A 26886-nucleotide genomic window follows, 5' to 3' on the forward strand; every position below is an offset into this window, starting at 1 on the left:
ATTAAATAAAATTGTGACTTACGATTTTTAACTTTTTTAGCTACAATAAGAACAACTCATAAGGAACCTTGTATTAAATTTTCAAGTTTTTTTGGTCGTCCAACATTTTTTTAACGACACTTCAAAAAAAAATTCTAAAAAAATTGAAAATTTCAGTGGTCTATAAATAATTCAAACAAAGTCAAAAAATTTTGAAAATTAAACTGTATATAGATAACACTAACTTATGTTACATTTGGTGAAAATTTCAAGTATTTACAGTGATTAATTTATTTGAATTACTACCATATAAAAAAATCGATTTGGTCAAAAACTGATTTTGCGTAAAAATTCCCGTTTTTCTGTCATTTTTTTTTTTGTTTTTCTCGATTTTTTTGAAAACTGTTGGAAAATGTTTACTTTTGACCTTTATAATGCACCAAGGATCTTCACTTTTACATCGGAAACCACCCCCAAAGTTTTAAATCGAAGCATTATTTCAACTAGTTATGCTGTACACAGACACAAAAAAAAAACACACACATCATTGTAAAATTAATACATTCATCACTTCGTGCAGAATCTAAAAATTAACGAGTTAAAAATCGAAACTACGAAAAAAAAAATGGTTCTAGTTATTATACTGATTATATTGTTTATCGTCTTTGACCATCAATATTCGAAATTTATTTAATGGCTTAAGATTAAATTAGGAGGTAGGTACGTACTATAAAATACGTTTTATATTTCCATAAATAGTTAATTTATTTTAGGGGTAGGGCATAAATTACATAATTTTCCTACTATCATCATTGACTAGCATTTTAATAATATGTAAACGTAGATTACATTAAAATCATACAATCAGCTAGATTTACATATTGTTAGAAACGCAATTTTTACATTAACTGACGGGGTTGGAGAGTCGCAATGGTTACACCAATAGTAATTTGTTTGAAACTCTTTAAATTTGGTTAACATTTTTAAAAATAAAAAACGTGGATTTAAAATTAAAAACAAAATGCCACTATCGTATAATTTACATATATTATGCATGCCATAACTACAACGAACTTTCAGCTGTTGCAGTTTAAAATCACGATTTCTCTTCTTCGAAACTCGTCCAAATAAATGGAGTTTACAATTCTACATATATATATATATATTTTTTAAAGATATTATTATACATTAAATTTTAAATCGGGTGGGACCCGTTTTGCCCAAATTTTATTTTTATAATATGATTTCCGTTTCACCCAGAGTAGTTTAGACCAATTTAAAATAAAGTTGTCAATAATATTTATGCATCATTTAGCGTCATCCAGAAAACACCACGAGGAGGCGATACTCTTTGTTTTCCAAACATTTTTTTTTTTTCACAAAAGTGGTAAATTTAACAAATTTAAAAATTAGTACACAGCATTTATAAATACTTATCATTAAAAAATCAAATTTACGTCATGATAAAAATTTACATGCTATACTCGTATATTAAAATCGATTTTAATCATTTAAAATATATTTATGAATACCTACGCTTTATTTTTAAAATTATTACACATATTTTTTATGAGTTCATAACCAGTAATATCATTTTATCGGTACCTCGTTGTTTGTTTTTGATTGTGTACTTTCCTTTTAATTATATTTGCATCTTTTGATGTCTTTGGTATTTTAACACTATTGATTTTTATATGCGTATCAGTTTGGAAGAAATTTTTCACAACTTTTAACCAACTTAATATAGATGGAGAATCAGAATAAAAATGGTCATTGAAGAACGATTGAAACGACTTACACGCAGAATATTCGTTGAATTACATGTCCAAAAACAAGGAGGAAATGTACTATCCTCAGAAATATAATTGATGTTTACTAAATAATCACAATATTTGGTGACTCATCAGTTGGGCATTCTGTTATCAAATCTTCAACAAAACAATCAGACACTTCTTCGTGGCCCAAATATAATAAACCAAAAGTGTATTTAATCCATTTGCTAATGTCCGAATTTGTTTTATATTCTGTTGCTAGACCATGCTCCTGAATATTTCTATACCACGCCTGTGTTAGATGAAAACGACATCCAACTCTCTTTAACAGAGGCCATATTTCATTAATAGCTGAGTGTATGGCCAGTTCAAAGCCAATAGTTATATATTTAGGTGAACAATTCAAATTAATTTCTTTAGATTTATCAATAATTGCGTTAAGCATATAGAAGTATTTTTCATACTTTTTATCGGGAAGTAGACAAAACATTAACAGTATATAATGTCCGTTTTGAAAACCATGAATGGTAAACATTTGCGTAAAAAATCACGCACAAATTTAAAAGTTCCATCCATAAAAATCGTGTCCACTGTACTTAAGATGTTAAATTAGTCATACAAGAAAAAATAAAAAACATTTTTTTCTTGATTATTTATTAAAACAAATGGTTCTTTTTTGAGGTTACAGTTTAAGATGTATAAAGTCATGTGTGCTTCAGTTATATTAATTACTTGGCAACACAGGAAGAACTTTACGCCTACTTCTATAAATTTCTTTTCTAATTGTGTTAAAACCGTTTGATGTTAGGCCATCAGTTAGTTGAGAGTTCTGTACTAATTCTTTTAAAATAATTTTTTTTTGGTTGTATAAAAAGTTCTTCCATAGCTTTTCGTTTACAAGTTGTACTCACAATTTGCCGGTTTATTTCTGAATCATTGTATGGTATATGATTATGGTGATCTTGATCAGATAGTAAAATATTTTCTTCATTTACAACTTTAGAACCAAAGGTATACAACGTGGCAGAACACGAACGTTTTACATAACGCCGACGAACCTCACATGCATTTACGTTATTTGAACCGAAATTGCAGTTATAATTATTAAACATTTTCATATCTTTGTTTCTTTTACTTTTTAAAAACACAGCCATTTTAATAAAATTCGTGATATGTTTACACACCGATGTGACATATACGCACTACGATCAAAGCTGATAATCTTTTTTGTTCATTACTTTTATAAGTTTTAAGCATGTAATTTGTTTTTTGGTTAGGTAAATTTTATATTAGATAAGATAGGCTATGGTGATGATGCAGCGCATTCATAAATTCGTAGGCATAATTTTTTCGGTGAGCTTTATAGATTTTGATCGATTTCAATTCGATAACGACTGGATTTCTTATCTGCTATCGATTTTATATATTCTTATAATTTATAAACGATATTTCTTTTGGCTTTATTTTCTTAACTCAATTACCGTAATTTTATTACTATATAGGTTTTATAACGTTCCCTTAAATATAATATTTGACCGAACTATTGCCAACTTAATTTTGAATTGGCCTAAACTACTCTGGAAGAAACGGGAATCGTATGTATAAAAAAAAATTTGGCGAAACGGGCTACGCCCGTTAAATCTTCCTTCACCGGAAACTGGACTTCGGTCTACAGTTTATGGTGCAATATTTTATTGTTACAATTATAATATCAATAATGTGCGCTGTAATAATATTATTAAACAATGAAGTGCTGCAATGCTTCTTGTTCGTGAGATTTCGATAAACCACAGCAAACTGCAGCTGTTAACGGGTTCAGACTACTGTTCCATACACGGGTCGTCTATAAAGTTCGATGACTACATCCTTACCCACACGACTTACACGTTTACACACCACCCACCCACAAACCTTTAACACCGTCACTTGCGGAGCAGACGTTTATTAATTAACATTATAGTGGCGATCGCTGCTGTGGTGTTGTAACCACGATAGGAATGTTTTATTTTAATGCACCGATCACACGCTATATTATATTCGTTGTTGTAATATAAATATATATATACTGTATCCAACACTCGGATGAGCAGACATGGCCATCGAATCAACCGTTAATTAAATTTATCTTTAATCGTTTAATCGCACGCGTAATACCTCTCACTACCCAGTATATAACCAACCATCCACCCCCCCCCCTACATCCAGCCACCTTAGCGTGCCACTGTAGTACGCATCGATGGTCTCAAAAACGTTTATAGATGCAGTATTGCACATTATCGTTATTATTATTACAGAACAGACTGCCATCACTCCGGTTGCGTGTATCAGCGTCGTAGCTAGGTATCTATAATTATTATTACAATACACATAGTTATATATAGAATATTAAATAATCCCTGCACCAAAATTAAGGAACGTATCCAAGGAAGAGGAGCTAAAGGGCTTTATTCCCTCCCTCTTTGGTAAAATGATATATTTATCGATATGTATTTGCTTTTGTGTATACAGAGTGATCCAATTTAATGCCATCAATGGAATTTTTTTGACAGACTTAATGATTCAAAAACTATTGCATTAGGTATATTATGTTATTAAAGAAATTTAAACTGTTGGTATACTTAATGGTATAACGTATAAAACATATAATAATTAGTTTAATTATTAATTACATTAAGTATTCAAATCATTTAATATTTAACTATTTAAGTAACAAGTGCTATGCAGGCCACATAGTTTACAATTTACATTTCAATTTAAACTTTAGTATCAGTTTATTACAACTGATTGTTTTTTTTTTTTTAATATTATCATTAATTAATTAATATCATATATTTTAATCAATGCTATTATCTAATAAGACCGTGGACATAAATAATTATAAATAATGATAATTAGGTGTCGCCAAATGTTGGTAATATCATTATTATTGTTATATGGTAATAATAGGTATGTGCGTAGTAATAATATCATACTATTGGTGTGTAGTGAAGACAATGTAAAGGATGCTATACGACCACTGCAACCAACTGCCAAGGTCTACAATACGTAACTTTAATGGTCAAATCGGTATATGGGTGTAATAGGACATTTAATAAGTCAGGTACAAAGTATAACAGTTATCAATATTGTTACATATTAGGTCGAATGGTATCAAATTTATGAGCTATGGCTCCTAGTCTCTACAAATGATGAAATAGTATCAACAATGCCACGGTTACCGAAATAACACCTATTTCAATCACCGATACTTTGAGGAGCTGTACATCGCAAATCAATCAATGAAAATTAAAAATTTTAACGCGTAAATTCATAGTAAAAATAGTTTTATTAATTTATTAAATTATTAATTCGTGATATTTTTATTATATGTCACTGTTTGAAAATTAAAAATTGATAATAGTTTCACCAATAAATAATATAATGGTGAAAAAAGTTAAAATAATATACGGTTTTAGAAAAACATAAACGTAAAAGTTTAAAAAAATTTAAAAAAAGTTAATACATTTCGAGATGATTAGTGTACCCACTTAAATGGATCACCCTGTATAACATAATATTATGTAGTTCTTACGTTTTGAATTTCATAAACTAAAAATATTATAAATCCAATAACTGTAACAATTGTTATCATATTTCATCTATGATCACCTGTTATGAACTAAAATATTATTATTATTTTTTTTTTTTTGCAAAGTTTATTAAGGCTTCAACAACACAGGTTTTTAGCCTACTTTAGTTAAAATGTATACAAGAAAAAGAAAGGAAAATATATATATGTATACATTAAATTTTGGAATACATTTTACTACATTATCATAGTTACTATTTACAATGGGTATTTAGTGTTTATATTATGGAAAAATGTACTGATTGCAGCTGTGTTTTCATCTTTGAAGGCTTGATAGAGTGATGCTGGATTTTGGAGTATCTTGCGCGCTTCAGTGAATTTGAGGCAGATGATTAACTAAATATTATAATGTTGTAGTTATTGTAAAAAAAAAATAGTACAATCCATTTCAAATTTATAAATCCACTCTTGTTAAATTATTATTTTAAGTGGTATTAAACAGCAGCCTGTACAATTCGACCATATAGTAGTTTTACAGTGGTGTTGCTAGATTTTGTTTTGTGCGTACTTACGTAATTTTTTTTTTTGAAAACACTCTTGTATCTTGGGTCTTGGTGGAGAGAAACGATAAATAGAGTGCCAGAACGTCTAATATGTCGTATATATCTATTTGCTATGACGTTTATTATGTTGGAAATTGAACGCCAACGCTTGTAATATAAAAATATCGTTTTTTTTTGAATTTCTCTGCAACGGTCTTTGAAAAAAAATCTCGTAAAACGTTATCTGATGTGTCCTTGAAGCCCGCATACTGCAAATAAAATATATTTGATCTTTGTTTTTCCCCAAATTCTGAAGAAGTTGAATTTAAGTTTTCCACCTGCACGCGATTATGCACTACCATCCTGTGCCTAATGAGTTTTCAAATATTTTTAAACTGTCACATTTTTAATTAAACATAATATGAAATGGGTTTTTTCGTTAATTTATGCAATTCATGATTCTCAGTCATAGAAATAATAAAAATACATGAATGCTTTTTAATACTGAACTATAAGACTTAGCTGCTATAACTAGGAAATTAACTTTCATATAATTCGGAGCTAAGCGAGCACTTTGGCTATCAGGAACTTCTACCAGTTCAAGTAATCCTCAATCTGATATTGATAAAATCGTAATGGAGACTATGAAACACGTATTTAATTATTTCCATAAACTTTGCGTAAGTACGACGATACGTATAATCACGCAAAAGAATTTATCAGTGTTTGCTTAAAAATCCGGACAACTTTTAAAGACTTATTGTTATGCTTTATTCTCCTAATTTTATCATCTAATTAAAATCTTAAATGGTTTTAAAATAATCATTGTTGAACGCAGGCACATTATATTATTAACAGTCTTGCGCAACGAAATTGTAACAATAAAAAGTATTTTTCGGCAATAAAAACATTATGACATGATTAGTTTAGAAAATATAGAACTATCTTATTTTGTAAGTGCCTAATGTTACCTTATGCTGTATGGGTGAAGTACAACTTGATCTTTCATATAATTCATTGAACATATTTAAATACTATCTACTGTTATGGCAGTATTATTCAAACGTGTACACATCACAAATCGACAATGCTGCTATATAGCTTAATCCATTTATGACCAACCATCAACGGTTTAAAATTGTGTTTTATTTATTTTTATATTTGATTTTAAAACTAATAATAAATAGAAAAACATTTATCTGAACCCATTAGGGTTTTCATGGTATTTTAATAAAATGTGTTCAAAATGTTTTTTTTTTCAAATAATATGTTGATTACACATTTACACTACACGATGCATAACTTTTTCTAGCATAGATCTAACCTCTACACATAATTTTAAATTCATAAGATTATGCCTACGTGCAGTTCAGTGTGAAAGACACAGGTAGTGATTGGTATTTAAAATTTCCGAAGGTTTGTACCCAATATAATGAAATAATGGATAGAATATCAGTTACATTTTATTATGATTTGATTTTAAGAACCTTCGATGAATTATCGAGGAACTATGGTAACATGGTATTTGGTAGCTGGATGTAGTATCCTATACCATTGATAATTTCACAAATTTTTGCGAACATTCCATCTGATCACACCATTAGAGCTTCACTTGTACATTTTACAATCCTAGCTATTATTCCTTTATTTAATTACACTTCGCCGTATTACACATTTTTAAATAATAATGAATACTTTTATACTATTCATTTGATAATCTTCATAGTTAAAATATTGTAATTGTTGTATTTTAATATTATGAATACCCAAACTTTAGTAAATCATAAAATGCACAGGCATGGATCTAGAAATTTTAAATTTTAGGAGGGAGAGACTACATTTTTTTCAGAAAATAAACAAATATAATATTAATTTTAGTGCCTACATAATAGATTATATTATAATATATTATATATATTGATACTGTTGTGGATAGTTGTAGAAGGCAAATGAATTTGTATTGTTACTACCATTATTATTATAGATTATAAATATTCTAAGACATTGAAGTTTAAGTGCTTTAAGATAATTATCAGCACCTCTGTGGGTGTAATATGATACTGCAGCATTATTTTAACACTTACCTACATCATATATTAATTGCACTGTTTGCCGAACAAAAATTGTGTATGGGGCTGTGATAATGACCAGGTAAAATCGTCTAAACACGAATATTGTTATAATAATATTGCACCTACGACCTACCTAATCTATGATATCAATTCTTCGGGTAAACCGCTGAAAACGCTGAAACAACCGATACGCACTGATAATTATATAATCGGTAACAATTGACATCTTTCGAAAAACCATAACAACTTGGTAGGTAGATATCTTCCTAAGTAGAGTAAATATAGTGTAAATATATTATACACGACCCAATAATTATTTTCTGCTCTTGACTGGTATAATAAATTATAGCAGTAAGCCAGTAAAATATTCACATTTTCGTTTTGTTCCCATCGTAAAAAATTACAAAATACCAAAAGTTTTATATTAATGACAATATTTAATGTAAAATAAATGTATGATTTGGTTTTTCGGTTTTAAATAATATTTCTACTTATTTAACTTGTTTTGTTCGATGACTTAAAAGAATATTAAAAATATTATATGCATTTTCTTATAAACCATCTATATGATATCGATCCATTGGGCAGACCGCTGAAAACGCTTGAAAACACCGATTACCTTAGAAAATTATAAAAAAACGATCATCTGAAATCCATAACAACTATACATAGGTACCTCGATATAGTGTAAAGATATTATACAAGGCCTAAATTTGATTATCTACCCATGGCTGTTGATTAGAGCAAAAAACTAGTAAAATTCGCATATTTGTTTTGTACACAAATGTAAAAATTGACGAAAAGTATATATGGTACCTTATATGGTATATTAAAATAAAAAAGTATTTGAAAAGTATTTAAATACATTCCAAGTATTAATTGTACCTATTTGTATCTTAAACACTTTTTCTTAAAAGTATTTGAAATGCATTTTAAATACTTTCTGAATGAATTTATTTGTATCAGTATTTAAATACAATTTCAAAAGTATCTTTTATAAAACTGTTCACTGGATTTGACGGACGCATGTTTGATAATATTATCTTACAAGAATTGTTAAAATAAATTTTAAGCTTATAACATACATAACTAAGTATATATCTCAATATTTGTTAGAGCTAAAATTCCCTCCAACGTAGTGATGATATTTGTAAAGTAACTTCTCGTCAAATCATAATAAATTGATTTACCAGTAGTCAGTACGCAACATCAATTGTCAATAATAATAATCATCATCATTATTATTACTACCGTGGCCAAAATGATTTTAGCTGCATTATTGTTCATTCATGAGCACCTTAGATTGTACGATCATTATAATAACGTCGCCTGTCTTGCACAATAATGCTCAATTCACGTCATTTTTTATCGTGATAAAAATTTGGTGAGCGCCTAAGTGGTTTCCCTCACTCCTTCCACATGACTAATGGCCTCTTACAATAGTGCGTGATATTATTGTTACTTATATTATTATATTTAATATTACAATAATATCGTGGGCATAAAGGCAAATCCGTGCCGATGGTGACGCGGTGCTCAGCATTCTGTAAGAATTTATTTTTTTTTGCATTAATTTGCACTATACACGTGCTTAAATAATTTAATGTATATCCAGAGACAGCTCTCTTCTCTCCTTCTCTCTCTCTCTCTCTCTCTTTCACACACACACACACGCTTATAAGCTATTGCTTAATATAATTGACGTCAATAAGCACACGGCTGGTGGACAATGGTGGATGTTGGTTGGATGGAGAGGGGTGAAGGGAGAATTGGTCGAGGGTGCAGAACGAGATTTTTGGGGGAAGCAAAAAAAAAAAAAAAAGTCGTTAAAATAATGGACTGTAGTGCCGCCGAGTATAACTGAGTTCAAGACGTGTAATCAAGTCACGGTCGCCATACCACTATCGTATTATTATTACCGTGGTCCGTGATATTATTATTATTATTATTATTATCATCACTATAATTATTTTGTGTGTACTTAAACGCAATATCCATACAATGTAGTCCCGGATGTACCTATCTATATGCATGAAATGAATATGAAATACTTTTACAGGGCAGTTTTTTAAAGTTTGGCATGATTTCAGTTCACTCGCTACGATTATCCCGTGTATCTAACCTTCCGTGGGAAATTGGCTTGCCCTTCATGATGACAAAATAAAATAGAACAGCCATTTGCTTTTATCTCCTGTGTAACCGATAATAAATAAACAAAGCAATTCAATTTTGGTGTTTATAGGACAAAATTTGCATGTGGTCCTACCCTTTAGTTTTAAATTTCCGGATAAAAGGTAGCTTACTCCTTTACAACTCCTCTATATCTGACTGTAAATGTCCCGTTAAAATTGGTTCAGCCATTTCGAAAAATAATCTGGACATATAGATATAGACACTTCAATTTTATTTATTTGTAGGTATAGGATTATAAATTATTATTTGCACTGTGTATACAATCTAAAACTTTGATCGTATTTTGAGATTTCTTTATAAAAGCTATAAATATTATATTTTCTACATTGCCGAACTCAAAAATATAATCTTTATTTATGTTTGCCAAACATTCTACCTTTTCTCGTTCGTTTTAATTACTAATTAGTAATTCTTAAATGTGTTCTTAGTCTTTTTTAAATAGAAAATCTACGCTCAGGCATAGCGGACATTAAAGGTAGACAGATATTTACAGAGTATTTTTTATATTCACCCAAAGTTTTGTACAACGTTGAATAGCGTCTTCAGCAGCAGTTTCAGTGTTGATTCTTTTTTTTTTTTTAATTTTCATTTCTATCTACTATCATAAATATCTACTTATTAGCAGATAATTATAGTTATTAGAAAAACACTCTCGTAAATGGATGTAGCAGTTAAAATAGATTGGTTACTATTAGGTGTTGAAACTGTGAAATATTATACATTTGTTATATGAGATGATTAAATTCAAATGTAAGTATCAAGTTAGACATTGCACAATTTTATATTTCGTTTTAATATAATATAATAAAAAAATGCATTTTGTATTACTTCACATATTTAAGTCATATTAAAGCATAGTATGTCAATGAATAATCTACAATATATTGTTATCTTCCGATTTCCCCCTATAATTTTAACTGTATATTTTTAAGCAGTTTAGGTAATTTTAATTGCATCTTTATTTTAAATATTTAAAGTGCAGTCCTGAACCCCAATAATTTATAACAAATACATTAATTAATTTCAATGTTATCTCTTTTTTTTCATAACTATTATGTAATAATATAAAATAATGATTTATATTATTACATACAACATTTTTGAACTCTATAATTATTATAAAAAAAAAAAAAAATATCCAATATAAGATAGTATTAATCATCCTAATGGAACACATTATGTTATTCAATCCTTTTAAAAAATCTATAATGTAGCTGAGTAATTAAGTTACTAAAAAATAATATTAATAAAACAATTTTATAATAATACGCCTCATGGCATTATTAATTTTTATATTTTAATTCTTGTCTTACATAACTACGAGATATTTGATAATAAAGCAGGTTAAGCGCCATGTGGGGTTTTTCAGTGAAGATGCATAAAAACAATATAGCTCTCATTGGTCTCACAAACATAATATATTTATAACATTTTTTATCTAAAACAGGTTCTAATTATTGTTTTTTTTTAGATTTGTATTGGTTTTTAAATTCGTTATCTTAAGGTCTTGCACTTCATTTTGATACTAATAGCAAAAACCTAAAACTATTATTGTTATTTTTAATTGCAATTATTTAAGCTAACCATATCAATCTAAAGAGAATAGAAATCATTTTGAAATTATTTATAGCAGTTATATTTTATATGTGATTCTATTTAAAAATCCATAAATGGGTCTCATTATTGCACCCAACCTGTTACTATTGCAATATTAAAATTGAAGAGTAATTGAACTTTTAGTGTTAGAACAGTGCACTATAGATACGAATCCACCCAATTAAATTATACAACATTATAGACGTACTTAACATAGATTTAGATGTACAATAATTAAAAAAGAAATATATAAGTGTTTTATTCATAGTGTACAGCATCGTCATTTTGCCTGTAAAACGTTGCGTCAGTAAACGCAAAGTACAATTTTATTGTTGTATACTATATATACAGGTATTTTTTTTCTACTGCCCGACGCTAAGTGACTTTCGGTATAATATGATAAAACAAACAATAAGACACGTATTGGAAAACCAATAGATCCATCCATCATCAAAATGTATGGAAAAAAAACGAAGTAGATAATTGGACGGCTTTGAAACCCACCCCCTCTCCACTCCCCACTAAACCAAAAAAAAAATTACTTATATATTTTCGTATGCGGTGGGAAGTGCGCTCTTTTAAGGTGTATGATATATATATATATATGGTATTGTACCAAGCCAAACACAGTCCCATGTACCATGACGCGAAACTGAAGGGGAATACCTACTACAAATCTTTACGGTAAATATCACGTCTCTATGTATTGACGAATACGTTTTGTTTATTGCATTGAATTTCCAACACTAGTTCGTATTTTGATATCGTCGATTGTTACGATAATGTAATTTTCCTCGTTTTGTGTCAACACATAAATGTAATCTCGATTTCTATATCATTAAATTTCTGGGGAGAATTTATTCTACGATATGTCTATGTAGTATGTACCTCATACGTCACGTTTTTCGGTGACTGTATAACCCCGGGTCTGCCGATTAAATTACAAAAAAAAAAAAAAATATCTCACAAAACGCCGAAACAGCATAATAATATTATTATAATGGGTGCTTTAAGCGTATTATACGTTCAAATGCCAAAGACGTCCTATCGACTCGACATAACCCTACAACGGTCAAGAGCATGGGAAGGGTGATGGCATATACCTCATCGCTATTATAATGAACAGGCGACTTCTCCTCGACGTCATCACCAACAATAATATTATAAACACAAGATTGTAAGGAATTCAAGACACTTACCTCAATTTTTAAACAGCTCTTAAAGAGAAAAAATATTAAAACAATACAAATAGTAAATACAATAGTCTTGAAAATTTGAACGACGGTAGCTCGAAAAACTTGACAGCTTGATTTTTAAATTATTCCCCTTGAGGTTAAGTTAGGTTAAATTCAGTTTGGTTATATTGAATAATATATAATATTTTGAAGCGATTTTTTATCTCTCTTCAACTTCGGTAGTTATCTCGACACTATTGTATAAATGTATACAACCGTGACGCGTGCCATTGATCCAATAATAAATGAAATAGGCAGTGTGCTGATTTTTCAATGCCCATGTATACTGTATAATTTAATTTGGCTGTGTTAATTTTTTATTATCTAATGTAGAATATGAAATAGTACCTAGAAAGTACCTTAAAATGTATCCTCGATATGTCAAAGTTCATAGAAATTGGAATTTTTTCTGACATACTTAGATGTTTGATGATTTTGAAAAAAAAACTACTTAAAGAGGTTATACTATTGGAGTTTATTGTTTGTGTGTATAGTTATCACTTATTATTATTATTATATTGATATGATGCACAAATAGTAAAAAAAAAAAGTGATATAAAATATAAATATTATACATATGTAATCAAAATATAAAATAATTAGTAAGTAACTTTTTTCGAGTGAAATTCCTCGTCAATAGGATTATTTATTACTTATTAGTTATTACTATTTTCCATCAATAATCTGCTGTTTTACATTAAGTAGTTTATTTCAAAAGCTAATGATAAGAATTCGTCTTAATAATGTTTTATATTTCATACATAGCGTATTCTAGATAGGTGTCTATAGTTTGTTGTTTGAAATATGGAATGGTATTTATTTCGACTTCAGTCAAGGTTTTAAATATACCAAGGTTCTATATATTATTGGATAGGTTAAATTGTTTTGTTAATCTGTTATTTCCTGTAAAACGGTGGCGGTATGAGGGTATTATAAGTATTATAATACTTATAAGAATAATATATATTAAAAAATAAAAAATAAATAATTATAACAAGATCAGCCACAACTCTCTCCTCCTATACATGACAAAATCATTTGACCACAGGTGTATTGGGTCTACGGATACTGCTTACACGCCTATATTATTAGGTAATTAATAATTATTATCCATAATATACGTTATAATGTTTTTTCAATGTCACACATTCAACTCTTTATCATAAATCGACCAACTCCATTTTTGATTTAATGTTTCTTCAAAATTTAAATACACTATTACAACGTTTATCCAATTTAGCATACCAGTACCATTGAGCATAACATTAATATCGCAAAAACATGACTTCATACTTACCCATTCATTTTAAAACTCTTATACATTCATAAATCATACAACTAATATGAAACATTTCATTATAGTTATTAAATGTGCTTATTCAAGTTTTATAAAATATGGTAACGATATATTATTAAGAATGTGAAATTATAAAAATTAATTGCATACCTACGTATGTATAATATATATACATATGCCATGAACAATTATTAATGTTTTTATTATATATTTGTAATCAGTTTCTTCCTCACAATCATCATTTCAAATTTCTTTCTTGTTGGATTCTTTTCAAAACGATAAATATTTTTATGAGAAGTACTTCCGTGCAATATCCTCAACTTCTCTGTTTTGCAAACAAGAAACAGTACATAGATTCTTTTCTTGTGGGTTCTAAATAATACAATCCAATATGTATTTATAATTTTGTTAATAAATACAGAGATATATTACATTTATTTTTGTATACAAATACTGTAAAAATTATCTTTTGAAAGTTTCAAATTTAAAAAAAATATAATAATCATTATTAACTTCGAGGCATCTTAAGTATCTAAATATAAAATAAATAAAATATTGTTTGTATATTATATGTATGTAGTAGTTAAATCATTTAAAATGTTTTATAACATCGTTAGTAAGAGCTTTTGTAGAATAACCTGAAATAGCTAAGTATAATGTTATTATATTATTAATATTGCATGATAATATATTAAATTAATTGTTACTGTTGTACACTGGTACAAATATTGTAATTGGATTAGAAATATAATACCTATTGGCTAATAACTACCAATGGGCTCTAGGAATCTTTGTTTCGAAGAGTTTTATTTATTTAGTGCAAATAGTATCGAAATTAAACGAAATATTTATCCTAAACTGTAAAACATAATAATATTAAAGAAATAGTGAAAGGAACAAGACGCAAATCTTATTTTGTCAAATATAATTTAAATATGCATATAAAACTGCTCATTCGTTTATTTTTATTTTTCTGTTACGATGTATACAACCGTAAAACCTAATATTGAAAGGAATACCTATTCAAAGTAAATACGGATCTCATTTTTACGAATACAATATTATCTACGATTGCCCAATGCCCGTGTATAACAATTTTCATTTTATTTCTGTGTTGCGATGTACTTATACCTCTATGCATGTAGTAATGCCGATCTGGTCATCCTTTGTTCACTCACCCAATTTATATAGCAAGAAACTTTTCGATTCAATACTACAAAGAGACGTGCCACGAATATGTGATAAAAGCATCGGTGAAACTTAGCAGAAGCTAATTTTATTTGCAGTAATGAGTTTCACCTGCGTAAATCCGAAATATTAGACTGCGTGTCGTTGACAGTATTAGTAATACACACAAAATATTCAGGCGATCTTTTCTCACCCAAGCCCCCTACCCTGAACAAATACGACTGCTACTCGTTTGCGCAAAAAAGTAAAACTCGATCGCGCACATATATTAATCATTTAGCTACCCGTGACAAATTTCCATTGTCATCGACGTGTTTTTCATTGAAAAACTGTAGGCGCTTAACTATTTGATGAAGTATACGATAAGTCTAAAACTATATAACCTTTCAAAAGATTATTTTTATTTTAACGAGTAATTTAATAATATATTGCTATCAAATATTTTAATATGATAATAATTTGTACTACCATCTGTGACTGATCGCAATGATTAAGTGACATCAGGTTAAAATTTAAATGACCACATAGTAGGTAACACGATTTCATCGTTTCCCACACCCGGGTTAACGACAGGTTTCGTTGTGCGCAATCGGGTCGCTAATTTTCGGGTGAAAAATATTGAATGTGCGTAAACGAGTTGCACCATATACCCCTATTAAATAACCCACTAGGCTCCAGTTATGTACGTCGACCTATTATAATAGTATGATAAATTACTATTCGTCATCGTGATATCATGTATTATTATTCAAAACAAATTGTAATAGCGTAATACATGGGGGGTGGTGAACTCTGCATTATGGTATTAATATTATTCGGGGTTCGAAAAAAAAAAAATGATATGAAAATGTCAGCCTATTGCCCACTGGGAATTTCTCGCCCATCTCAAAGGTCCTTCGAACGTTATTGTGCGTGCGCGCTCGGTTGTGTGCTTGCGTGTGTACCAACACGGTGGCGGAAAAATAATAATAATTATTATTGTTAGGCACGACGACAATATTATAATATTTTACATTAAACTTTCGTTTTGTTTGGTTACAGGATTGGTTTACGAGGCAACAGTTGGTGTTGGTTATATTGATCGTCAACATATCGTTGGCACTGATGTTTTTTAAACTTTTGACATCCTAGACGCGGCGCCGGTGGTGAACGGCTGGGACACTTCCCGCAGCCATATCATATGAAAATAGAAAAACAAAATATACATTTATTATATTTTTCATACATGATAATATTATGTTGCGTTAATTCACGGCGGTGACAAATTGATTGTTATTGCCCGTCAACATTAATTATTATTTTTTTTAAAACGACCGTTTCGGGACGAGACGGCTCGAAGCGGCACCGGACGTCTCGTCCGGAAAACGTTTCGATACGTTTATTTATTCGTTTCAATCACTTTTGGCAATGTCATAAACAATAAATTACAATACACACGCATATATATATATATATATATATATATTATATAAATATATACACATACATATAACACCATATTGTTTGTTGTACGGCGTTATTTCCGAATAAATCGATTTATTATTATTATATACAGGTAGTGACACGATGTGACGTCGAACAACTCGACGACGGTGTCTTATAATATTATTATATAAGATTTGAGTCGAAATCGATTGGCTTTTATTTCGGTATAATATAATATTATTATTTTGTTAGTGAATATATTATAGTGCATTTGATTTTTTTTCGTTCTCTAGATGTTGTTGGTGTTTTATTATGTTTTTTTTTTTGTTTACCGCATAAATAGTATACGATGACCAAGAAAATATAGCCAATATTATCGTTATGATTATTGTTATTACTATTATTATTATTATTATTTTTATCAATATCAATATCATTATTTTATCAGTATAATGAAACACGAAACAGACACGATAATTAATTTGTAATCTTTATCGAAATACACAATATTATATTATAATTTTATGTAATTTAATTAGTACTGGTAACAAACCACACACAAGCACACATACGTAATACACACGACTTTAATACATAGACTTTTGTTGTTGTATGTTCTACATTATTATTATGATATTGTATGTATAATTTCTGTACCTAGTATGTTGTTTTTATTTTATTATGTTTCACGAGATGAGCATCATCAACAACAAAAAAAAATAATTAGGTAATACAAAAGGAGAAGGAAAAAGAACGTCACAGAGACGTCAATGCAGTTGTTATATTGTTATTATAAATATTATAATTTTATAATTTTCATATTTTTGTGTGTGCACGTAATAATAAAATGTGCGTACTAACACCGTACAGACGACAAACGAAATATTATGTTGTATATTGATTTGCTTATTGATTTCACATTTATATAATAATATGCATGACATAGGTATCAATGTATCACTGATATTCAAAATAGTATTAAAACACAATTAGTCATTGTGAAAAAAAACGTATTGGGATGTTTGCAACATATAATTTCTTATTAAATTTTTTTTTGTCATTTATGCAATTTTTAAACAACATTAGGTAGGTTCCTATATTCAAATATATCATATTTTGTATTGTAAGTTTTTTAATGTTCGTAATAATTATTTTTATTTTTAAATTCAGCTACTCCTCCCGCATATAATTCATATGGGGATGGTTAGAAAATATTTTGATTCTCATGGAGACGTAGAGGTTGAGAACCATGTATATTAAGCATGATTCATTATCCTGGTGAGGAATTATATGGGATGATTCTACACCGGTTTGGACCAAAGAATTACTAGATTTTAAGTTATTAATAATTGATTAAATTATTATCTGTTGGTCTTGTTAGAGGTAATTAAGATCACAACGTCATGGTTTCTTAAAAAATATTACATCTGTAATGTATATAATTGTGCTTAGTGCTTGAATATTGGGAAAAACTTAGAAGAGGAATGCAAAAGTGCAAAAAAATATATGCTTACCTGAATATTTAACTGTGTTATTGATTCAGATCTATAACCAGAAGGGGTACTAGGGGTATTTATATATATATATATATATATATATATATTATATATATATTTATATATATACACGTGGATATTTTTAGAAATAATAGAAACCCTCTCCCTCCATGCATTCATTAAATTCAAGTAGGTATACTACCTTCATATTATATTGTATTACATAGATTATATCGATTGGTATGAAACGAAAAACCAGGCCCATGTCTATGAAAGTGAACAAAATTAATATAATATGTAAAATATACCTACGTGTATATAATAAAATAGTTTGATGTTTTCTCCTTTTTCTCGTCGTAAAAATCAAGTTTTATGTTTGAAATACTATTCACGTTATGGTTTCAAAGGCAAAAACCACGACTTAATGAACTGAAAAAACACCACGGGAACAAATTAGAAAGGATAGGATGAAAAAGTGTAAAAAAATTTGCATACCTGAATATTTAAATGCCTTATTTATTAAGATATAATTAGAAGGAGTTTCCCTCTATCTATGCTGTATAATATTCAATCACTACTTTTATGAAATTTGAATAAACAGATTCCAATGATTGATGCGAAATTAAAAACCCAACTACTGTGTTCGATAGTTAAAATAATGTGCATAAGCATGTTTATCGAACAAATAATATTTTATAAGAGTTTCAAATTTGGGACTGAGCTCTAATATTTTTCCTATATTATTTCATTCCATTCATATTTCGAGAATGTTCTCATCTTCTTTATCGTTACTAAGCGTTGTTAGTGGCAGCGCTAGAATTTGAGAATCAGGTGGACCAGGATGAAGTCAAATTTTTTTCAGGGGGGGATTAATATGTGAACTCGATATATATGTATATTATAAAAATAATAGTGATGCCATTTCATGCTCAATATTTTCATATATTCTTATAACCATGGTCCATAAGATCATTTTCAATAGCCAATTATGATTTATTTAAAATTTAAATTTTAGTTTGGGCCACGGAGGGAGGACAAGACTTTTTAAGATGGGCCCGCGACCCCCCTGGCGCCGCTACTGATCGTTGTGGATATCACATCTTGGGTATACGGCCTGAGAATATTATAGTGTTTGTATATTGAATACTTAAACGTTTCGATTGGAATAGGACCTTGGGAACGAACCGGAAAAAATAGGCATGCGGTCAAGTATTTAAGTTAATTTAATTATTACTTCGTGCGCACTGTTCGCGGTTGGAACACACCCAGAAAATGAACGTCGTCGTCAGTCAACGGTGTAAAGCTAACTACGCGCCCGCGTGTACGATATTATTATTAATGTGATGTTGCACGAATCATCTAAACATGATAATGCTTGTGTACTTACCATGTTAACCGTCGGCTTACCTGCAGCTGTAAACAAACATTGCGATAATTATATTTAATACATGTTAAAACAGGGAAACTTCTTGTAATTAGCTATATTTTTTATGAATTTTAGATGGTTCCATGATTGTTTTAATTTTAAAAGTATATTATTTTAAGACACAACCCGACTCGTGTTCTCTCAGTCATTGATACAAGATGGAAGTATGTGGGATAATGTGGGTGAGAGCATCTTCATGGAGTTCTTAACTGTCACGTTTTTCCCTAAAACATTCTGTAATACTATATAGGTAATACAATAATATTTTTGAGTCGTAAGACTATGACCTACATCATCGTAATTAGGTATTATGCTTTTTCTAACGTCCCCATCGCATCGTCTTGATCGTCGGGATGGTCTTCATTTTCTCTGTCAGTCTCTAGTGTTTGCCAGCATGGTACTAAATTAAGTTTTTTCATTAAATTATAACTTACCGCTTTAAAAAAAGTCACCCAGTAAGGCTATATTTCATACTACGTCCTCTTCAATAATCATGTATAGAGTTTAGTGCAGTTCACCAAGAGTATCAAGCTCAAAGTAATCTTGCACTCTTGATTATGTCCAGTATGTTTTGATTCTGGAAATGGCTCTCTGTCTCGTTATATGCCATGCTCTTTAATTTCCCAAATCGTTATCCTTTACTGGTCCTAAAATCTTCATAAGTTTTCTTTTAAAATCCATAATTCCATTATCCTGAAGAGTGCCTGTCTCATATCATCATTAACGTATTCAAGAATGAGTTTTCAAAAATATCTAATTGTTCCATATTTTAATTTTTTTTTAAGACAATTCTCTAATTTTATTCTATATTCGATGTCAAAAAATAATTCAAATATTGTACTAAGTTTACATTAATTTTGATGTAATATGCAATTACCTATGCCAAATAGAATTTAATATTAACATTGTTTATTATTTTGACTATTTGAAATTCAAAATATAGTATACTATAATAATTTTTATAGTTCAAGTTATGCTATACTCTACACCTACTCTATACCTACCACCCAAACTACCAATTAAATAAAATTTGCTACCAAAAACTATTCTCAAAGTGGAAAATTAAAGCAATATACTTTCCTATCCGGTTTATGTTACCCCAAAACATTTAAAGTATATCATATTATTATTTACGATTATTACACATACGTACAATGAAATTTTCAAATGCGATATTTTCATTAAAAACCAATACAACTTACCGTATTACTTTAATAGCTATATTAAATGAGGCTTGGTTCAAAATCGTTTTCACGTGAAATTATTTATCGTTGCTTTAATCAACTCAACACATACTTACATCATATATTAGTGGCTATTACTCCTGACTGATGCGTACACTCGACACTTATTGCAGAACTGCAGTTACCCACTTTTCCCCAGATTTTGAAATGCATGTAGCATTTGGGTGTATCCGAATTTTTGGTATTTAACTACGTTTACATTATTCAATGGGTTGTTTTTTCATGTATGACAACGTTGTTACCTATATTTAGCACTGATGCCGACCATAATATACCACTTGTGTACCTACATAACTCGTTTCCGTATATATACTATATATACCTACATTATAGTAATATAGCATATAATGAGACAGGGGTAGGTTTCAGACGTTTCAGTTTTACCCACGCGTATGTACACCTATACTTTTTCCCGTGATCGGGTGGAGATCGAAAATCGTCTTCGCGCGCTCCCCACGGCCGAGTGTATAATGTACACACACACACACACACAACAAACGTTTATTAATATATCGTCTTCTCTGGCGGTCTCTCCTTGGTGGCGTACTGGAATAGTCCCTTCTATCCGAAAACTCGATTACACCGTTATATACCATCCTTGTTCCTTCAACCCCTCTCTCTCCTCTCACCCAGTGCAATGGTCAAATCACTCGAAACCGTAATATATATATATACGGTTGTGTGTAAGTGTGTGGGTTCATGTCTCTTTTCTTGCTCGGTGTAAACACACGCCCGCTCGACTATGTTACTATAGTAATGTGCGCGCACACGGCGCAACGACGTCGGCGCGTGCAAAACCTGTGCTTCAAGCTTCAAGGGAGAGGCGAGTTTTGTCCCCCTGTACTGCACACACACTTAACTACGTTTTGGTCTGGTCACGTGTCGTCTTCAAAACAAACGCAACCTGATTACAAATCTAATAATAATAATAATGATATTCTATAGTCTATACCAATAGCAAAAGAGGTGTATGTATAATATAATAATAATAATAATAACAACAACACTACATACTATATTCAAGGAGGCCGTATATTATTATTATCGTGATACAAGTATATCATCATACTATTGTATAAGTATGACAACACAAGATATTGAAATTTTTTGATAATGTTTGAGACGTTATGAATAAGTATATTATTACGTTGTCATGATAATTTAGGGATAATAATTATGTTTTAGATTATTGAAGAATTGTTTTGAATAAAAAATATTCGTCTTTTCTCTTATAATAAGTAACAGTTCCAGGAAAAATTGTAAATACTTTTTTAAACTCTTATAATATAACTACATACCTAATTTCGTTGAAAGCGTTTCTTAAAGCCATTATATATTATTAATAGTATATATCAGAGATATTCAAACTTTTTCAGCACGTGGCTCCTTTCGGTGTTCACAATATTTTTACGGCTCCCAAATTATTATGAAATAATTGAAACAACAGCGGATACAATATGGGAAATATGTTATATGCGGGTGATAATAACAGTGACTTTAGCACTAGAAATAAAACTTCAAATGGTGGGATAGTTAGATGTGTCGTTTTTATTTCCATAATGATTGCGAATAATATTTATAATAATTATACAAGATCTATGATGTTGGTTTTCGGTGCTTTGACGCGGCTCCCTTTGCAAACTCTCGCGACGCCCCTGGGATTTTATTTTAGTTAAAATAATGTGATAAAAAGATTCCGATAACACATTATAAATACTAGCTGACCCGGCAATGCTTCGCTATTGCAAGATTTCTCAGATATTAAATTGCTATTTATTTTATTTTCTGGATGTTTCTGGATGTCTTTTTATTCTAGACCACTTTTAGTCACGTCTTCATGGTAATTTAGCCATATAAATTTAGCATCACCACCGCGGATTCTTCATAATGTTTAAAAAAATTTTTTTGTATGTAGTGATAAATGCATATGTATGTAAATTGTGTGTGTACATTTTGTAGGTATAACTATGGATGGAACAAAAGATATGAATTATGCCAGTATTTTGATAATTATTCAAATACTTAAACAATTTCTTTGTAAACAACGTTATCAACTTTTTCTGGATCGGGGGCAAAAATATACAAATTAAATTTGGATGTCACACGTGGCAGGTCGACGTATAGTTGACCGTGAGAAAAACATTGAATGCTTAGGTCAATTCCTGCAACGTTAAGTGTTTGTCCCTGTACTTTATTTATATAGTCATTGAAAATGCTAATTTAACAGGAAATTGAATACGTTTAAACTTAAAAGGTAAATCTGTGGGTATAATTGGTATTCTTGGTATTAAAACAGTTTTTCCATTACCACAGCCTGTTAATATTATGCACTCGAGTAATGAACTTCTCAATTTTTTGTTTTGTAGTCTTATACCGTTGCAAAGTGTGGGTGGGCTCAAATTTCTCATTAAAATAATAGGTGCCCCTATTTTTAAAATCAGTGTATGTGGTGGGACTCCAGAAGGCGTTAAAGAGTTAAGAAATTCAGCTGGGAAATGGACGCACCCTCTTTTTCTAAGACTGTATCAACTGAATAGTACATTTGTGATTGAGCGTCCAACCTAGATAGAATCAAATCATTTAATTTGTCGATTTGCTCATTTGTTGGTGACAAAATAGCCCTTTCTTGAAACCATTTCAATGATTTAGAAGATATATTTAGAATGTTCGGGTACACGTTTTGAATCAATTTTGTTATAGTGGGTACTGAATTACAGAAACTTTTAATATTTATTTTATCATTCGTTGCTTGAAATTCGTAGTAGGATCTTTTCAAAGACGCGTTGACTTCATCAGCTCTTGTAACCACAGGCAAGATCTGATGGAAGTCTCCAAAGAACAACACTGTGCAGCCACCCATAGGACTATTATTATGACGCAAGTCTCGCATCGTTCTATCTAATGCTTCAACTGAAGTTTTTTGGGACATTGACGCTTTGTCCCAAATAATTAGACTACAGTCCTGCATCAATTTACCAGTACCACTTTGCTTTGAAACGTTACAGACACTCGTAGTATCGTCACTATCATATTTCAAAGGAAGTTTAAATGTAGAATGAGCTGTTCGGCCCCTTACTAATAGCGTAGCTGCAATGCCAGATGACGCTACCGCAAGAGCAATTTTTCCACCATATCTTACTTTTGCAAGAAGTAAATTTATCAAAAAAGTTTTACCCGTGCCCCCAAGAGCATCTAAAAATAATATTTTGCCTTCATCATTATTAACAGACGACGTCACTGAATCATATACAATTATTTGTTCACGGTTTAATTGATTTTCATTTTGAACGGACAGTAATAGTTGCTGTTGATCACTTCTTTGTTTAATTCAAATAAAGCTTCATCAAATATACTTTGGTCAAAACTAATATCATTTGATGACAATTCCTGTCGTTTTCGATGCAATATATTGTCGGCCATACTTTCATGATAATTTTGCCAAAGCATCAAAGGATCAGTAATTTGACAAATTGTTAGCATGATAGTAAATAAACATCTTAGTAATTTAGGTGTACAACATATAAACGCTTCTGATAGCGTGTTTTCCCAATGAGACTCGTCATCCAATAAACCCAACGCGTTGCATGCACCTTGAAAAGTATCATAAATTACATTTTGCACTGTGCGAACGTGCGAAGACTTTGAAAAGAAGTTGGACCTTTAACTATATGGAGCAGCATTCTCAAGTGAAAACACTCGGTATTGTTAGGATGGATTGTATACCTGCCCAGAGCTTAATTTTTTTTGACGCCAGGGTGCCCTTCTACCACAGTTCCTTGTCATTGTTCCACAGTCATTTGGAAACCATTGTTGTAATAACGAATATCACGTGTGAATTGTTTATGTTTTGTGTGACTTACATTAAGAAGGGAATTCAATGGTTCTGGTGGTATAATTATATCATCTAATTTTACTTTGCCATTAGAGCAGCATAAGGTTTTGCATTTGTCTTTCCATCTCAGAGCAGAACAAAACTGGCAAACTATTGTAGGATTTCCTAAAAAAAATAATGGGTTATTTTTGTAATCCACCGTTAACTCATAGTTCATAGCAGAATAATCATTTCTCGACTATGAACCTCTGTCGTTCACAATATCATCATTATTTGATTGTCGTTCTCTATCTCTACGCACTACACGCATTCTTTTGGCATCATACTGAGATCAACCAATGTTTAACTTTCGTCTAGGCATTTTAAAAATTAAAGTAGTACAATCAATTACGCCTTTAAATGATTAAACCAGCCAACAATCAACAGTTAATAAAATAACAATGCTTATATATTTGCCAGGCAACGCGAGCGCATAATACCTGCCTTGGTTATTAGCAGTATACAATACGTACAATCTATCTATCTATCTATCCATGTATCTATCTATCTATCTATCTATCTATATTTATATAAATTAAGTCACTTTTTTTTGTTCGGGATAAACTCCGAAACTACTTATTGGATTGCCTTGCAATTTTTTTAAAATTAAAGAGCACATCAAAGAGAAGGTTTTGGGCATGAAAAATTTGAAAAAGTTACCGGGTTAGAGGAATATGACGAGGTGGTGATGAAATGACAGTGTCGCAATCTGTCCAGCAAAAAATGAGCTAAATAATAATAATATTTTTTGGTAGTCAATAGCAATCATTTAAACAAACAAAACGTGCTCTCGAGAGAAGCCAAACTTATTTTTGGGATGGAAATTTTTGTTTATTTATAAAATGTTTGTTATAGTGACGGCTATTATTAGTGATGGTTATATATATTTAATTATGATATGATATGATAGGTATTATATAAAATAAATAAAAGTTGCTTATAACGCAAGCATATTATAACCACTTATTTGACATTTGGTCTATGGTAATAACTAATAAGTCAATTGTTTGTGTTATAATGTTAACGTCTCTTTACTGTGCATCTAAAGCCACAAATTTCTATACAATTATAAAAGGGTTATGTGTTTGTGACTTACTAAATATGCCTCCAATAAGATGGCGGACAAACTTAGTCAGAAGAACCCGAAATTTAAGGATACTAATTATTTAATTAATGACAATGGAGGGATTTACTTCTTATACGCTCCTGGTGGTACAGGAAAAACTTTTTTAATTACTATTAACAAAAAATGAAATTGCTCTAAATCTTGCTTTGTCGATCGTCAGGCATTGCAGCAACTTTGTTTGAAGGCAGTCAAAGAACAGACCCCATTCAGCTCTAAAATTGCCATCGAATATACAGAGTAACGAAAATCTAACTTGCAACATTTCCAACAATTCGGAAATGGCAAAGATTTTACAGGAATGTAAACTAATAGTGTGGGACGATTGTGCGATGGCGCATAAAAAATCTTTAGATGCTTTAGATAGAACCTTAAAAAATCTACGGAACAACCAAAACAAATTTGGTGGCGCTATGATTTTATTACTAGATGATTTTCACCAAACATTACCAGTGGTTCCACATTCAACGCTAGCTGATGAACTGAATGCATGTTAAAAGTCCTCCAATTGTTGAAATATCTCGAGATATTACATTTAAGCTAGAATATGCGTGTCATGTAGCAAAATGATCAATCTAGAGACATATATTCTTTAAACAACTCATTGATATTGGTAATGGAAATTTTCCTATATATGTGCTGATTGGCTGCATCACCTTTCCTAAGAGTTTTATCAATTAACACAATCAAAAGCTGAACTCATTAAAAAGGTGTTTACAAATGTTGCTAAAAAATTACTTATTCCATGATTTGTTGAGCTAATTAATAAATTAATAAACCACAAGCGTTGTATGTTTAATGGGAAATTCATATGGAAAAAAAAATTTAAAAAAATGGATTTCTGTCTATTTATCCTTTA

The 26886-nt window shown here is 30.1% G+C and overlaps 2 protein-coding genes across 3 annotated transcripts in view; one reads left to right on the top strand and one right to left on the bottom strand.

The window, feature by feature from the left end:
- Positions 1-17750, top strand: part of jp (junctophilin) — a 280595-nt gene extending 262845 nt beyond the window's left edge. For both annotated transcript variants that reach the window (XM_089218689.1, XM_089218688.1), the window contains exon 12: positions 16484-17750. In XM_089218689.1, coding sequence (XP_089074815.1) covers positions 16484-16573 — 90 coding nt within the window. In that variant the 3' untranslated portion in view covers positions 16574-17750. The remainder of the gene's footprint in view (positions 1-16483) is intronic.
- A 2347-nt stretch (positions 17751-20097) lies between these two features.
- On the bottom strand, positions 20098-25175 carry LOC107166369 (uncharacterized). The gene is made up of 5 exons (XM_015515002.2): positions 25112-25175; positions 24894-25030; positions 24327-24672; positions 23539-24270; positions 20098-20189 (listed from the first exon to the last, which is right to left on the bottom strand). Exons 1-5 carry the CDS (start codon positions 25173-25175, stop codon positions 20098-20100), a joined length of 1371 nt encoding a protein of 456 aa, XP_015370488.1.
- Between the last annotated feature and the right edge of the window lie 1711 nt (positions 25176-26886).

The sequence above is a fragment of the Diuraphis noxia genome, unplaced genomic scaffold (genome assembly GCF_037042655.1).
Source record: "Diuraphis noxia isolate RWA-SAM2 unplaced genomic scaffold, SU_Dnox_SAM2 contig0001, whole genome shotgun sequence".
Taxonomy (NCBI): domain Eukaryota; kingdom Metazoa; phylum Arthropoda; class Insecta; order Hemiptera; family Aphididae; genus Diuraphis; species Diuraphis noxia.